The sequence below is a fragment of the Oryzias latipes genome, chromosome 4 (assembly GCF_002234675.1).
Source record: "Oryzias latipes chromosome 4, ASM223467v1".
Lineage (NCBI taxonomy): Eukaryota > Metazoa > Chordata > Actinopteri > Beloniformes > Adrianichthyidae > Oryzias > Oryzias latipes.
The window spans coordinates 7,015,653-7,028,118 of NC_019862.2; the positions used below are offsets into that span (position 1 = coordinate 7,015,653).

At 47.1% G+C, this 12,466-nt stretch overlaps 1 protein-coding gene across 1 annotated transcript in view; it reads left to right on the forward strand.

The window, feature by feature from the left end:
- LOC101162275 (neurogenic locus notch homolog protein 2) overlaps window positions 1-12,466 on the forward strand; it is a 45,003-nt gene that overhangs the window by 26,346 nt on the left and 6,191 nt on the right. The window contains exons 6-26 of the mRNA XM_023954090.1: window positions 142-264; window positions 818-1,051; window positions 1,197-1,352; window positions 1,423-1,608; window positions 1,828-1,941; window positions 2,025-2,138; window positions 2,228-2,461; window positions 4,039-4,149; window positions 4,222-4,414; window positions 4,551-4,696; window positions 5,584-5,697; window positions 5,784-5,903; window positions 5,975-6,127; window positions 7,204-7,432; window positions 8,015-8,216; window positions 8,291-8,444; window positions 8,581-8,765; window positions 8,851-8,983; window positions 9,177-9,428; window positions 9,539-9,651; window positions 11,888-12,414. Coding sequence (XP_023809858.1) covers window positions 142-264; window positions 818-1,051; window positions 1,197-1,352; window positions 1,423-1,608; window positions 1,828-1,941; window positions 2,025-2,138; window positions 2,228-2,461; window positions 4,039-4,149; window positions 4,222-4,414; window positions 4,551-4,696; window positions 5,584-5,697; window positions 5,784-5,903; window positions 5,975-6,127; window positions 7,204-7,432; window positions 8,015-8,216; window positions 8,291-8,444; window positions 8,581-8,765; window positions 8,851-8,983; window positions 9,177-9,428; window positions 9,539-9,651; window positions 11,888-12,414 — 3,793 coding nt within the window. The remainder of the gene's footprint in view (window positions 1-141; window positions 265-817; window positions 1,052-1,196; window positions 1,353-1,422; window positions 1,609-1,827; window positions 1,942-2,024; window positions 2,139-2,227; window positions 2,462-4,038; window positions 4,150-4,221; window positions 4,415-4,550; window positions 4,697-5,583; window positions 5,698-5,783; window positions 5,904-5,974; window positions 6,128-7,203; window positions 7,433-8,014; window positions 8,217-8,290; window positions 8,445-8,580; window positions 8,766-8,850; window positions 8,984-9,176; window positions 9,429-9,538; window positions 9,652-11,887; window positions 12,415-12,466) is intronic.

Genomic DNA, 12,466 nt, shown 5'->3' on the forward strand with positions numbered 1-12,466 from the left:
ATCAGGTTGATTAAGATGCCTTAAGTTACTGCGGTGTAACAGCCACGCCGCTGCTGTTCGGACAGCACCACAACGCAGCATCACACTTTAAGCAATACTTTCCAAAATTAATGACACAAATCTGGCTTTGCCTGTTGGCAGGTTTTAACGGAACCAACTGTGAGAACAACATTGACGACTGCCCTGAACATCAGTGCGGCAATGGAGGAACCTGCATGGATGGAGTTAACACCTACAACTGTCAGTGTCCCCCAGAATGGACTGGTAAGTCTTTTTTTATGTGCAGTTCTATAAAAAGGTGTTCTTTTCGGAGCAAGAACACCTAATAAAACACACAATTCTATATATTTAAGTCTCAATTTTCATTTGCAAACTTTTCAGAGTTTACGCACACTGTCAGCTTCTGCAGACGATGTTTTGTTTAGCTGCAGATTGTTGCTCCTCTTCCTAACATAGGAGGGTTTTAAAAATCCATTAACCTTACTACAGCTTTTTCAAAAAAACTAATAGCTTAGAAAGCTTATGCAAAGGCTTTGTTGAAGTCATCGCCATGGTGACCCATCTTCCAGTGGAGTCACAAAACGGGCGTCCGAAGTTTTCGGATGCAAACCAGAGAAGTTTTCAGATTAATGAAGCCAAACTACAGTAAAAACCAAACATGGACTGTTGCTGCCTCTTGAGGAAGACGAGCAAACATTGTTCATACTATGAATATTTCAAAGAGGACATCCTGACTAGAATAAAGAAGCAGAAACGTCAAGAAGATCCTTTATGTTTGTATCTTCATCAGCTGGTAACTTTCCTGCCTCCTCCACAGGTCAGCACTGCACAGAGGATGTAGACGAGTGCCGGCTGCAGCCGAACACCTGCCAGAACGGGGGCACCTGCCACAATGGCTTTGGGAGCTACAATTGCGTGTGCGTGAACGGCTGGAGTGGAGTGGACTGTTCGGAGAACCTCAACGACTGCGCTGAGGCGTCCTGTAGCGAGGGCTCCACCTGCATTGACCGCGTCGCCTCTTTCATCTGTCTATGTCCCCGTGGGAAGACAGGTGAGTCCAGACTCCTTCACCACACCCAGATGCTGTTTGAAGCCGACAAGGAAGTTTGTCCACGGAAAGTGGGAGGAGTTTCTTCATCCTGCAAGACGCTGTTCTGGTGGCTCTCATGATGCGATTTGCGTTGTTCTGTCTTCAGGGTTGCTCTGCCACTTAAAAGATGCCTGCATGAGTAACCCATGCAGAGACGGCTCGCAGTGTGACACCAACCCCATCACCGGCAACTTCAACTGCAACTGCCCGCCTGGATACATTGGCAGCACCTGCAACATCGACCGCGACGAGTGCAGCATCGGTGAGTCGTAACCCACAGAAGAGTCACCCTTCGCTCCGTTCTCCTTTCAATCGTCCCTCCTCATCTTCAGGTTCCAACCCGTGTGAGCATGGCGGCCAGTGCGTGAACACGGACGGCTCCTTCACCTGCAACTGCGCCAAGGGTTACACCGGGCCTCGCTGTGAACAAGATGTCAACGAGTGCGCCTCGAACCCCTGTCAGAACGACGGCACCTGTCTGGATCGCATCGGGGACTACACCTGCATCTGCATGCCAGGTAAATTCACTGACGGGAAAAGGGATTTACACTTTAGAGAGCAGGCAGAGGAACCTGTATGTGTACCGTCATGGCCGTAAACAACCTCTGGGTTGTTCATTGCGTCATAAGTAGTTGTTGGTGGTGGTGGGGGTGGGGGGTATGCTGGTTTTGAATCTTTTCTGGTGGAGGTAAATCCACAGCAGACTGGGGTCACACCTAGGTCTCATGTGGTTGCAGGATTCATGGGAAGTCACTGTGAGATCGAGGTGGATGAGTGCCTCAGCTCCCCCTGTTTGAACCAGGGCAAATGCCTGGACCAGGTCAGCCGCTTCGTCTGCGAGTGTCCAGCAGGTCAGCGGCGTCGTCTTTACAAATTCACCACCAGATTTGACCGCTGGGGCTCATCTATGTGTTGCTCTGTCCGATGTTCTCAGGCTTTAGTGGGGAGGTGTGCCAAATAGACATAGACGAGTGTTCCAGCACGCCATGTTTGAACGGAGCCAAGTGTATCGACAGACCCAATGGATACGATTGCGAATGCGCTGAAGGTAAACACAGTTTTAACCAAACATGCTGGAAGTTTTCTGCAACCCTCACCTGTTTCACCATCCTTTCATTTTTCTATACTTCATTCCAGGGTTCACTGGTCTGCTCTGTGAGAAGAACATAAATGACTGCATCCCCCCACCATGCCACTATGGCGTGTGTCGAGACGGGATCGCCACCTTCTCCTGTGAGTGCAATCCTGGATACACTGGATCCATTTGTAACATTCAGGTCCAGGAGTGCCACAGCAACCCCTGTCAGAACCAAGGACGCTGCGTTGACCTAGTCAATGCCTACCAGTGCAATTGTCTGCCCGGAACCTCAGGTGAGCCCCCCCCGTCTCATAAATGTGGCATGTTTAGACATATTTGGTTTGGTTTGGTCCACACCAGAGTCTCCTTTTAGTAGTCTGTCTGTGAGTAAAAATCTCTGTTTCTTTGCTAGTAAACTCTAGTGCGGATCAGTGAGAATGCTCCAGAGAAACGTGCGACTAAATTAAAGGACGTTTGACTCCAAATAAAACGAACGTGGTATGGTGGGGTTAGACCATGCCCTCTTCCTAATGAGATTCTGCACAAAAAACAGCTCCCAAATAAGGATGGTACTAAAACTCAGTCCCAAGTTGGTACCGTATAGGTTACTGCTGATACTACCGGCAACGAATAAAAAAGCTAATATCGGTACTGAATTTTGATGCTTCGTTTTAAATATGTCAGTCACCTTTATTGTATTCATTTCATATTGTACAAACACATAAGAATGGGTGAAGCTGTGAGGGTGGGCAGAGCTTCTGACAAAATCCTTAAGGTGGAGTGAGCGAAAGTTCGTCTCTACTTTTACAACAAAAGGCTCAAATTCAGCGAGCTGATGGATATAAGTGACATGTGCAATGCTCTGAAAAAGGCCGTCATCGTGGCGATGAGCGGTGAAATACGTGTCTACGTCAGCAGCGCGTGTGAAAACAGAAATGCAGCGCTGCAGTGCAGACTGTCGGCTCCCCAGACTGCTTCCTCTTAAATCTTTTTGGGAAAAATTGGCCTTTAAAAAAAATCTTTGATGCAATGATTCTAGCACCATTTAAGCCCCCAAATCCTCCCCAAAGTATCAGTCCGGCTCCGGCAGCAGATGAAATCCAAACGGGACCCACTCCTCCCCATCAGTGGAAACCCCGTGAGGTTTCCACTGATGGGGAGGAGTGGGTCCTGTTTGGATTTCGTTTGAGGTTTCCAGGTGGTTTGATCCGATCAGTGTGAAAGGAATCCAACCCAACGAAGGTTTACATTTCAATCAAGTTTGAGTGTGAAATTGCCCTCCAAAGGTCAGATCAGAGCATAGATTTGAGGGAGTTCTCTAAGTATTTGTGTTTCCTCCGTTCTGTTGTAAAGTTCATAAGTGTGTGTGCGCGTGTGTGTGCAGGCATGTGTGTGTCACAAGCCAGGAACATGTGGTATTAAGCTCACTTCAGTGTTCTTAGTACCGCCCTGGGGCCTGGTACTGAAATCTGCTTTGCGCTCCCTGTACCTAAGCTGGTGTCGGGTCACCCTGTCCGGTTTACTAGTCAGATACCCCCCTCCCCCATCTACCCCCTCCTTTGCCCCCCACCCCCCGCCACCCCCCCATTGTCTTCTTGTTTCTGGTATTTTCAATCATCTTGGTAGCAGTCCTCTGCCTCAGTGAAGGCTTCTTCTTATTTCTTGTCTTGTCTTCTGGAAGTTGCCTTTGCTTGTAGTGACACGCCCCCTGGTGGCGAACAAACAGACTTCCATGGATTTTTGCGGGGACATCACTAGTTTACTTATCAAGCTTTTGTCTTCCTGTAGAAAGCAGAGTCTTACTTCTGCGTTTCTGCAGCTGTAAGGCTCAGAGCTAAAAGGATCAAACTGTTTCTTCATCACACTTCAGGTGTGAACTGCGAGATCAACGAAGACGACTGCGCCAACAACCCCTGTGAGCACGGGGAGTGCCAGGATGGCATCAGTGAATACAAATGCGTGTGCTCACCTGGATACACAGGTACGCTTCGGCAGACTTTCTCTGCGTCGGGGATTCCTTCAGCGTTCTGAAAGCAGCTCTGTTCCGGAACAGGACCCAAATGTGACGTGCAGATCAATGAGTGTGACTCAAACCCGTGTATGAGCGGAGGGACCTGCATGGACCAGGTGAACGGGTTCCACTGTGTTTGTCCCCCCAACACCCACGGCCCGCTGTGCCTGTCCGGGACAAACCACTGCGCCCGCCAGCCCTGCGTGCATGGAGAATGCATCGAGCAGCAACTGGGGTGAGCGAACGTTTTTGATCTCATCAATCTCAGTTTTAGTTTGAAACATTTCAATCATGTTAATGAAGACTAATGCCAGCCTTCATCGTCCAGTTGCTACCTGCACGTCATCGACGCATGATTCCCTCCTTTCCAGGTATCGCTGTGAGTGTGAAGCGGGGTGGGTGGGTGCTCACTGTGAGCAAGAGAAGGACGAGTGTCAACCGAATCCGTGCCAGAACGCTGGGAACTGCGTGGACAGACACAATGGCTACACCTGTCAGTGCCAGCCAGGTTTCACAGGTAAGAACCACCTGGTTAGGCTTCTTTTAAACCACACCTCCACTTTCACAGTTAAGTATGTTTACAATATTATAGTATTATACAATATTATAATATTATATTATTATATATATATATTATATTATATTTATAAAAGACTTGCTGCCTTTTATATTTGTAATTGTAAGTTTAAAAACCTAAAGTCAAATTTAAAGTCAGCATTTTTGAAAACGTGTTTAATAATTATAATAATACATTTTATTTAGAAAGAAATGCGCTTTACATTTTGAAAACAAATCTTAAAGCTGTTTTGCTCCTAAAGAAGGAAAATCAAGCTGTGGATTTAATGTAGTATTTTCTAATTAAGGTAACTTAATCTAAAATCAATTGGATTGATCTGTTTTTTATTAACCCAGGAATTTGCCTTTGTTATTGCCCCCCTCTCTCTGCAAAATCATACTTCAGTGTGTTTACAACCTGTCCTGCTAGTTCTGACCTAAACAAGCCCTGAGAAATTAGCCAATCAGAGAAGAGAATGTCAGTGTGGCGGGGCATCAGGTTTGAACTAAGGGGAGAAAGAAGGCGTGTCCGACATTAACGCTACGGACACACCAGGCAGGTGTCGCACGTTCAGGGATGCCATAAATGACAGACCTGGTGTCATAGAATTACACACAAACCGCCATGATCAATTTTCAAACTGTTGGCACTTCTGTCACTTAAACGCCATCCCAATCTCACTAACTAACCAAATCGGACTCCCTGATTGGTCAAAGTTAGCCTGAATCGTGCGTTGATGAACATTTACATAGTCTTTTCATTGGAAGAGGCCGCTTGAACGCGCGTTGCTGTGGGCGGCGTGAACGCAGCAGTTTACCGGCTCTTAAACGTGTGGTGGATGTCTTCAGGTAACAACTGTGAGAAGAACAGGGATGAATGTGCTTCTGCTCCCTGCCTGCATCACGGCGTCTGCATCGATGGCGTCAACAGCTACACCTGCCGGTGCAGCCCCCCTTACACCGGTGAGTGGCTTAACCCTCCGACCTTCGCAACGAACGTAGAGCACCTTTTGATGGAAATGTTTACCACACTGTTATGGTCTCTTTAGGTAAACACTGTGAAGTGGAGCAGGTTCCCTGTGCCTCTCATCCGTGCGAGAGCGGCGGAGTCTGCCTTCCGTCTGCAGATTACTCCTCTTTTACCTGTCGGTGTCCGGCTGGTTGGCAAGGTACCAACGAGGGAAGTGGATGACTAATAGGCTGAAAGTATGCAGCGCTGATTTTGGTCTTTTCTACAAAGGTGCTCGCTGCAGCGAGGATGTGGACGAGTGCCTCAGCAGCCCCTGCAGAAATGACGGCCTGTGTGAGAACAGGAGGGGAACCTACGTCTGCAAATGTCAGCGCGGATACAGCGGACACAACTGTCAAACGGATGTCGACGACTGCTCTCCCAGTGAGACGTTTCATGGTTTCTGACGCACTCATCACGCCTTCGTGAATAGGACTGTGGATCGTTGCTTAGGCGCCGATTTGATTCATAAATCATTACGAATATATTTGTCTGGATGTATTTAAACATCATCATTTATACACTTATTTAAAAAAGGCAGATCAGAATCAAAAAACAGATAAAAACACAAAGATTTAGAAAGAAATAATGATATTTATCACTTTAAAAGATGTCACTGTCTTGAGTTTTTCAGTTTTATAAACTGCCTATTTTTTTAAGCTTTACTGGAAATATAAAAAAACTCCCACATTGAACATTTTCCAGCTGTGTTCTTGTACGGCTTCTCCACCATGATAGCAGACATGACATCACATCGTTGATCACATGATTTTCAAAACATTATTAATTGTATATCTATTTTATTCAAATTATCTAAGATAATTAAAATAGGTTAGTAAACTAACCTTTATTCTAAATGTTTTAATCCATGAAAATGGTTTTACTTTGAAAAGGAAAACCTTCACCGACATTTTATTCTGAAGATTTATTAACTTCCTGTGACAGTAACGCAACCAGTTTGTTTAGTATAAATACTTAAAATCCAAAATTATTAGATTATAATAAATGAGAAACTGAACAGTTTAATGTCTGAGAAAAGTGTAGAAAGTGTTTTACAGCCTTAAAGCAACTAAAATCCTGCTTCAGGAAGTTAATCATTGTGGTTAATTTTTAGAGTGTAACAATAAACAGAAACTTATTCCTTTTAACATTATTCTTCGTTGCTTCAGCAGACATTACACACGGCTTACTCTTTAGGGATGAACATCGCACCAAAAGTTGAGATTTTCCGAGTTTAATACCAGTTCCTGAACGCTACTCCAGAAAAATTATTTTTAACTAAATTTGATGATTTCATTATTTTTATCAAATCGCTAATTCTTTTTTATTTCAAAGTTATCAACCAAAATTCACAAAACAAGCATCAAAATATGATGTTTAACTTGTAAAGGTTGGGATTTGCGCATTCAAACTGTAAAGTTTTGACTCAGCGCCGCCCCGCCCCCCTCTCCCCCCCACAGACCCCTGCTTGAACGGAGGCTCGTGTGTGGACAAGGTTGCGGGTTTTTCCTGCAGATGTCGTCCGGGATTTGAAGGGAAGCGCTGTGAGACGGACGTGAACGAATGCGCCAGCGGCCCCTGCAAGAACGGGGCCACCTGCCACGAATACGTGAACAGCTTTGTGTGCACGTGCCCGGAAGGCTTTAAGGGGATTCACTGTGAGCACAACATCCCAGAATGCACTGAGAGGTGAGTCCCACCATCTGACTCACCAGCTCTGGAGCTGGTTCTTACCATTAACTATATGTGAGAACTGGACTGAGTGACCCCGCCCCCCTGGCGTTTCAAACAGGTGATAGCTGCAAAATCCCATAGACTTCTGTTGAGAAATGAACAGCTGTTACACAGTCATCCTGTTGGTCAGAATAAACATCTGATACCTTTTTTAACATCTTATTTCTGTAGTTCAAGTTATTCAAGTTGTAAACTGAGCAATCAGATGCGTAAGAAGTAAAGTAGGTGGTCTCGCTTTGATTGTTTGAAACATTTGATTGACAGATTTCGTGTAGCCCGCTTTTAAGGAGTATGGGTGTGAACTAAGGACATTGACTTAGACCAACTTGGACCAATGAGTTTACTGACTATGTCTGGCTCCATCATGGCTTGATTTGGTTTGGTGGGGGAAGAAACCATTTTCTACGGATGATGTCTCGTGTGCTCACTCCAGTTTTCTGATACAGTCAATGGTTGTTACTGAATAAAAGGACAATCTGCCTTAGTGCCTTTGAGCTGCATGACGTTAAAGTCTTTTCTCTCATTTCTTCTCCTCAGCTCGTGCCTCAACAATGGAACGTGCATCGATGGCATCAACACCTTTTCCTGCCGCTGTCGCCCGGGGTTTCACGGGCGCTTTTGTGAGTACGAGCATAACGAATGTGACTCCCAGCCTTGTAAAAACGGAGGCAGCTGCACCGATGGGCTCGGCACCTACCGCTGCACCTGTCCGGTGGGATACAGCGGCTCCAACTGCCAGGTGAGGCTGCAGGCCGGGCGTGGACCGTGCTCCTGGTCCTGACAGCGTCTGGATCTAACCCTTTCTGTGTGCAGAACTATGTGAACTTCTGCAAGGAGGTGCACTGTCACAACGGCGGCACCTGCTCTCAGACAGCGACCGCCTGGACGTGTCGCTGTCAGATGGGCTGGACTGGACTTTACTGTGACGTTCCAAACATGTCCTGTCAGGACTTTGCTGCCAGAAAAGGCAAGTTGTAGTTTTTACCAAAAAACCTAAAGCATCAGGAAATCATCTCTGAAATGTTGACTTTAGGTCAGGAACAGCCTGGGCTTGAAAGGTGTGGATCCACAGGTCTTATTTTGAAGGAGTGTCTCCTTGACAGGTGTGGAGGTGGAGAATGTGTGTAAGAACGCGGGGCGGTGCCTGAACGTGGGTCATTCCCACCAATGCCAGTGTCAGCCGGGGTACACGGGCAGCTACTGCGAGGACATGGTGGACGAGTGTCTGTCCAACCCCTGCCGGAATGGGGCCACATGCAAGGATTACCAGGGGGCTTACGAGTGCATGGTGAGGCCATTTCTGAGGGAGGGGTGGGATTGGGCTTCACATTTGCACCGAGCCGACACCAGAAGCCTCTGTCTTGTTGCTGCAGTGCAAACCCGGTTTCCAGGGGGTGAACTGCGAGTACGACGTGGATGAGTGCCACTCCAAGCCGTGTCTGAATGGAGGAAGATGCATCAACCTCATCAACCGCTTCACCTGTTCCTGCCCACCTGGAACGCATGGTAAGCAGAGGAGCGCCTTCCACGTCTGCCCGCCATGAGACGGAGACTCAAGAATGCCATTGAAGAGGCTCAGAGATTATCTTGTGGATTTTCAAAATAAAACATTTGTTTGACTGTCTCTCAAATGAAATCTCTGTAAGTCGTCCCGCTGGCAGAAGCTTTTTCTGATGCTTGTCCACCTGCTGCTCCACAGGTGTGCAGTGTGAGGTCAACGAGGATGACTGCGCCCCCCGGCCCGGCTCGTCGGAGCCGCGCTGCCTGAACGGGGGTCAGTGTGTAGACGGCGTGGGCCGTTACACCTGCTCCTGCCCCCCGGGCTTCGTTGGAGAACACTGTGAGGGGGATGTCAACGAATGCCTGTCTGCTCCCTGCCACGCCCCCGGTACCCTCGACTGTGTGGAGCTGGTCAATGACTACAGGTGCCTCTGTCGCCTTGGTTACACAGGTACGGTCTTTAACCAATGAGAATCGAGGTCTTTCCCCTGGTTGTGTTGACTTTGTGCGTTTTTCCTAATGTTCTTCCACCTTTCTCCTCTGGTTGCGGCGTCCCTCCAGGTCGTCATTGTGAGGCTATGGTGAACCTGTGTGTGTCCAAACCGTGTCGTAATGGGGGGGTCTGCTCCATGAACAGCAGCTCAGTGCAAGGATACACCTGTTCATGTCGGCCCGTAAGTTTTAAGATCCCAGTTCATTTTTGGTAGAAATCTCATCTTTTGTTTGTTCCTCATGATGTGAACCGGTTTCTAACTGAAAAAAGTCCCCAGATCCGTGTGTGTGTGTGTGTGTGTGTGTGTGTGTGGGGGGGGGGGGTCATTTACCTGCAAGTACTGGGTGAGGTTAAAGCATTCTTTAAGAACTCATTCATCCTTTTTTTTATTCCTAAAAAGAATTAAATGCCATTCACATTGTAGATGAATTGCCCCACCCACCCTGGGGAGCGGTGGGGGGGCTTTACCTGAGCTCAGTCAGTTTTGTTGGATTAAAACGTAGCGAATCATCGTTTTGTGAAATGGGACATCGAAGTCCTCAGACGCAGATAGAAGTGGACTCATGTCAACTCTGCTGGTTTTTGTTTCTTCTGCATTATAAAAACCTTTTTCATCCACTTTTTAAGTTAGAACTTGACTTCCAGGCTGAGCAGGCCTCAAATTAAGAAGAAGAAAAGGGATGGATGAAAAAAAATAACATCAGGTGAAGATCTCAGTGTTTTCACATCATTTGCTGTAAAGTTTTGGACCTAAAGAAATCCCGCTTCTGAAAGGCTGCGTTTCCCCGGTGAAGAGGTTATGGGATGTGAACACAGAATCGGGTTGGTTCTGGTCAAATTCTGCTTCCTCATGTCAGTTAGGTATGTCCCAATCAGGTTTTCTTTGGCCCAGATAGGATTTTAGAGACCAAATCTTGATCCGATACTTTTGTAAAACATAAAACATTTATTGCTATGATTTTTTTTTTCAGTTACCTTATTTAATCATTTACTTAAACAGAGCACTTCAGTGAGGTAGCTTGAACAATCCAAAAAATAGTGCAGCTATCCATTAATCCCTTTGGGGTTGATGGAGCCTACCCCAGCTACTGCTAGGCGAGGGCGGGGCACACCCTGGACAGCTCGCCAGTCTGTTGCAGCGCCACACAAACACTAACAACTTCACACCTAAGGACAATTTAGACTGCAGAGGTCTCATACCCCGTTCCTGGTGGGCTGCCGCTCTGCTTGTTCAGCAGCTAACCCTGCTTCAGTAGATGCTGATTAGCTGGACTGAATCAGCCCAGTTTCTGATTGACTGAACACACCTGATCCAGGTGAGCAGCAATGACTGAAACTGCAAAACAAGCAGGGCGGCAGCCCACAATGAACAGGGTTGGAGACCCCCGACTTACAGAAACCAATTCACCCATGAAGCATGTTTTTGGAGAACATGCTAACTGCACACAGAAAGAACCCAGCTGGGATTTGAACCTTCTCGCTGTGAAACGAGAGTGCCAACCACTGCACCACCATGCAGCCCTGTGCAACAAACAAACTGGGGACAACTATAAAACAACAAAAAACGGTTAACTGAACGGGAAAAATTGGTGACATTTAGTCGTGTGAGAAAGTTTGGATCTTCAGAACTATTGAACAGTTTCAATCAGATGTGATTCCCATCTCCATTAAAGGTGAAAGATGTTGACTTTCTTTATAAATTGTTGTTGTTGCATAAATATGATGGTGAATATTCAGGACTCGCTCATATCAATTGAACCATTTAATAGTTTTGCTTGTTTTTGAGGCTTTGTTTTTTTAAAATCTTTTTTCTGAGCTTTTCCCTTAGCAGCCATCTCCACCTTTAATTTTCATTAAAAGAAGAAAGAAACCATTTTTTTTTCTGTTGAAATACTTTTGTAGGTCTTTGTTTGCATCAAGACAAACCAATAGAGACACTTGCTGTCAGTTTTAAATATTTATTTCAATAGTTATTAATCCCAGAAGTCTTGTGAACTTTACCGAACTCCTCCTCAAACTGCTGCCGTATTCCACTGAGATTTACGGCTATAAAATGTCAGGATCCGTTTATGATAAGCACACTTCTAGTGGAGTATTTATCTGTAGTAAGAAGATTGAAATATAGCACAAGCAAAGCTCTGATCATAAAAATGAGAATAAAATAAATATCTGATCAGGAAACAACGTCTGATTTCGGTTGAGTATGAAACTACATGATGGGATCGGGACATTCCTAATGTCAGTTCTTGCTGTTCAAACTGTTTTTTCTTTGCTAACCTCTCGCTCCTCACGTTTCTGCACGCTTCAGAGGGCCCCCCCCAGCTCAGGTAGTAACAGGCTGCAGGACCAACCACCCCAGAACCTGCTGGACCTCTGCTCTCTGCACATCTAAACCCAACATCTGCTCTGTTTTCCAGGGTTTCACCGGATTAAGCTGTGCTGAAATTCAGGACTTCAGCTGCGCGGGGCTGCACTGTCGGAACGGGGGGCGCTGCCTCCTGTCCAGCGGCCAGCCGCTCTGCCATTGCCCGCCGGGCTTCAGCGGGCCTCACTGCGAGAACGAACAGAGGTGCTCCGTCGTCTGCCAGAACGGAGGCACCTGCGTGAAAGACCCGGCCAACCCCTTCCAGCACAGCTGCCGCTGCCCGCCCTTCTTCTCTGGCCACTACTGCGAGAAGAGCGCGGCGGTGGCACGCACCCCCTCTTGCCCCCAGTGCGAGCATTTGTCGGGAGACAAAGTGTGCGACAGTCAGTGCAACAACCATGAGTGTCAGTGGGACGGGGGGGACTGCTCGCTCACCTGCCCGCAGCCATGGGTCAACTGTACCGCCAGCGTCCAATGCTGGGACCTCTTCCAAAATGGGAAATGCGATCAAGAATGCAACAACGCTTTGTGCCTCTTTGACAGCTTTGAGTGCCAGGAGACGCCCCCCAGCATCTGCAAGTATGTGACCCTCCGCCGTCTGCGAGCGCCGCTGCGTGTCGGGGAGCAGATC